The sequence below is a fragment of the Dipodomys ordii genome, unplaced genomic scaffold (assembly GCF_000151885.1).
Source record: "Dipodomys ordii isolate 6190 unplaced genomic scaffold, Dord_2.0 Scaffold57, whole genome shotgun sequence".
Classification (NCBI taxonomy): domain Eukaryota; kingdom Metazoa; phylum Chordata; class Mammalia; order Rodentia; family Heteromyidae; genus Dipodomys; species Dipodomys ordii.
The window spans coordinates 7,950,621-7,954,561 of NW_012267273.1; the positions used below are offsets into that span (position 1 = coordinate 7,950,621).

The window sequence follows — 3,941 nt, forward strand, 5'->3', positions numbered from 1 at the left end:
AAAGAAAGAAAAATATCTGGCAATACCTTTTGAATTTTAAAAATAGACATATCAGTCCCAGGCATTTTCTTTCCTGTGAGTGCCATAGAAGGTAAAGAATTAATAAACAAGAACGGATATGCAATGATAGATAGATAATTACACCATATACTTCATGGCAAAACTTGGAGTTAAAAGGGATAGCTAACTAAATTATGCCATCTACATACCATGAAATGTAATATAGCCACTGGGAAGAGCATATTCTTTAAACAGTATATAGGGAAGGCTTTATAGCATTTCATTTGGATGAAACAAGTTCTCAAACACGAGCATGTGCATGTGCACCTGTGTGTATGTGTCAGTGTCACAGACATATATGATCATGTGAAATAGAAATTATTAACCTTGTTTGCAATTTCAAACTAGCTAGTATGACCTACCTAGAAAAACTAGAACTGTACCAGAATTACCTTATTAACCCTAATAAAAGACTATATAACTCATTGTTAAGGGAAAAAGAATGAGAGACTAATTTGATCTGGGCATGGTAGCAGCACATAGCTTAATCCTATGCACAGGCATAGGATTAAGGATCATGAGCTTGATGCTAGCAAGATACTATTTCAAAAACAAAATATAAAAATAAAGGAACTGGGGGCAGTGTTCAAGTGTTTACTTATTTGCCTAGTATTAGCAAGGCCATGGTTTATTCCCCAGTAATTCAAGAGTAAGAAAGAGGAGAGAGGTAAGAATGTCTGATCATTCCGGTTTCTTGCCTAAAGGAAAATTCTTCTTTAATTTAAAAGATCTCTTATAGTCTTCATTTAGATTTAGTTTCCAAGTTATTTTCTTCTGCTATCATCCTTACTTCCTTACCCATGGATGTGTGTTTTCTCAGGTACATTAGGCTGTTGGGTTCTTTCACAATGTTCAGGTAAATAGACATAGTTTTTGTCTTCATGAGCAAGTTTCAAAGAAGTTGCAGATATATTGAATGTAGAAGGAATAACAGATGTGAAGGAAAGCTGAGGATGCTTAGACTTGAGAAATTAGACAAGTGAAGTTATCCTTTACTGAGCTGGACACAACTGCATTAGAATCATGTGTCTGGAAGAAGCCAGGACCTCAGACTTAGAGATCAAAGGTTAAGATGCCTCAGAGTGGAGGTTATATGAATGTGGAATTCCAGGACAGGAGAGGTTGGGTCTAGATGTACACATGTAGGAGTTACCCGAATATAAATGGCATTTAAAGCCACAAGACTACATACGTGCATGTGCATATTTCCAAACAGAACGACGAAACCTCTTAGAATTCTTTTAAGAAGGGGGAAGAAAGATAATGGAAAGAGACGGAAGGGTAGGTTTGATCTGGGTAAACTGTATGTATGTATGCAAGTGTCAAAAAGAACTACCCCCACACTTGTATAACTAATATATGCTAATAAAAATATGAATCTAAAAAAACCAGCTTAGCTAGGGCTGAGTTCTGGAGTAGTTTGGCATAAACACATAAGAAAAGTGATTTGATATAAAGCATAAAAAGAAAAAAAAGTTGGCTTAGAAGCTTTGAGTTTAGGAGTGACTAAGTCATTGTTGTTACCAAAAAAAAAGAGAGAGAGAAAGGTTGGGCACTATTGCATATGCTTATAATTTTTATTTAAGAGCAGATGTTCGGAGCCTGCCAGACCTGACAAAGGTTCATGAGACTCCATTTAAGCCAGTAAAAAGTGTGGCAGTGTAGCATGTGCTTGTTATCCAAGCTAGGCAGGAAGCCTAAGTCTGATCCCAGTCTCAGCTAGCACTGGACATAAATACAAGACCCTAGTAGAAAAAGTGATGGAAGAAAAAAGAGAAGTATGGCTCATGTGATGAAGCACCTATCTGGCAAGAGCTAGTCCCTGAGTTCAAACCCCAGTACCTCTAAAAAACAAAACCTTCAAGATATTCCAGAAGAATTGAAAAGGGTTGAGGATGAAGCTCAGTGGCAGAGCATTTGCCTACTGTTCACAAGGCTCTGAGGTTTTTGGGGTTTTTTCCCAACAACTCAAAGAAAAAAAAAAAAAATGAATCAATTAGTTTAATCTTGACAAGTTTTGAGATACTGACCATAGATTAGCCATTGGTGCTTAATAGGCAGTTGGGAAAAGTAACTACAGCTGTGATTTTGGGATTCCTTACCATGAGAAAAATAGTAGAAATAATGAAAGCAATTAAAAGTTACCAAGGATAAAGCCAGGCCAATGGCTCAAATCTGTAATCCTAGCTACATAGGAGGCTAAGACCTGGTGGATCAGGATTCAAAGCAAGCTTGGGCAGGAAAGTCCTTGAGATACCAAACCAGCAAAAAGCTGGGCTGCAGTTGTAGCTCAAGTGGTAGAGCACCAGCAGAGCAAGTGTGAGGTCCTGAGTTCAAGACCGGTACTGGCAGAATAAATAGATACCAAGGATAAAAGTCACATATCCAGGCAGGTCTAAGGAGTATTTACATTTTAAGATAATGAATATAACTTGCAAAAGAGACTTAAAAGGGTAAGAAGAAAAACAAGTTCAGCTAGGAGCTGGTGGTCCATGCCTATAATCCTAGTTACTCAGGAGGCTGAGATCTGATGATCAGGGTTCAAACCCAGTCCAGGCAGGAAAGTCCATAAGCCTCTTATCTCCAGTTAACCACCAGAAAACCGGAAGGGACACTGTGGCTCAAGTGGTAGAGCGCTCACTTTGAGCTGAAAAGCCCAGGCCCAGAGTTCAAGCACCATGACCGACAAAAAAACAGAAAAACAAGTTCATACCATGTCATAGATGAAGTAGTCAATATAGTGACAAATATAACATGAGGTAAAGATGTAAAAGCTTAAAGCAGGCAGAAAAAAACTGAATGCCAAAAATGTAAAATGACTATCCAAGATAAAATAGTCATGAAAGACCAGAATTTATCCTGATTTTCTGTATTTGTTTCTGCCTATCTCATATACAAACTAAAGCAATCTCCAAGTAATTTTGACATTGCAATACAAGTTATTTGTAACAAATAAAATTTGTTTATAGTTTTTAATGTTAGTTGAATATTAAATGAACAATTATAAGACAACCACTCATTCTTTGTTCTAGGTTTCAGGATGTGCATCTGTCACTTACCTTGTCGACCAGTAAAACCAAACATTATTGGAGAACAGGTAATAAGATACTAGACTTTTATTTTAGATTCAGTTGTCTTTAAAGAGAAGTGTTTTCTTGCTTTAGGCACTTGATCTTACCCAAAAGCCAAGAAGCTGTTCTTGCTTTAAAACTAAAATTTGTTTAGCAGTGCATTTACCTTAGAATTCTTATCTGCTTTCAGATGATGATAGTTGAAAAGTATGAAATGTTTGGGAAGAAAGGACTGTTGTATTGAACTTCGCACTTTATAGCTTTTACTTTCAGTCAAGTTTCTCGTGTGTTCAAAATGAAAACTCATTGTAGGTGCAGGTGGCTCACACCTGTAGACTGAGATATGAGGATCTAGTTTCAAAGCCAGCCAGGACATGAAAGTCTGTGAGACTTATCTCCAATTAACCACCTAAAAGCCAAAAGAGCTGTGGCTCAAAGTGGTAGAGTGCTAGCCTTGAGTAAAAAAGCTCAGGGACACCCTCAGGCCCTGAGTTCAAACCCATGACCAACCAAAAAGGAAAGAAAATCCGTTAATTTTGAAGTGGAGAATTTAGGTAAAGAATATTTTTGAAAATGAATTTTATCATGGAATAAGTACTTAAATATTCTATAAGCTTATGCCGTATTAAATTTCATACCCATTCTTCCCATATATATCCTTTTAAGAAAGAGTCAAGAAATAGAAATGCTAATAACTTTTAAAAACTAACAACTTTTATTTTTAAGATAAGTTTGACCTGCAAAGAACACAAACTATAAAATGTTTTAGTAATACTCTGAATGCATTTTGTGCTAATGGGTGCTTGTTTT

The 3,941-nt window shown here is 36.6% G+C and overlaps 2 protein-coding genes across 8 annotated transcripts in view; one reads left to right on the forward strand and one right to left on the reverse strand.

Annotated features, from left to right (window-relative positions):
• Swt1 (SWT1 RNA endoribonuclease homolog (S. cerevisiae)) overlaps positions 1–3,941 on the reverse strand; it is a 64,549-nt gene that overhangs the window by 59,659 nt on the left and 949 nt on the right. The window lies entirely within an intron of this gene.
• LOC105989658 (TRMT1-like protein) overlaps positions 3,097–3,941 on the forward strand; it is a 40,465-nt gene continuing 39,620 nt past the window's right edge. For both annotated transcript variants that reach the window (XM_013021804.1, XM_013021806.1), the window contains exon 1: positions 3,097–3,157. In XM_013021804.1, coding sequence (XP_012877258.1) covers positions 3,101–3,157 — 57 coding nt within the window. In that variant the 5' untranslated portion in view covers positions 3,097–3,100. The remainder of the gene's footprint in view (positions 3,158–3,941) is intronic.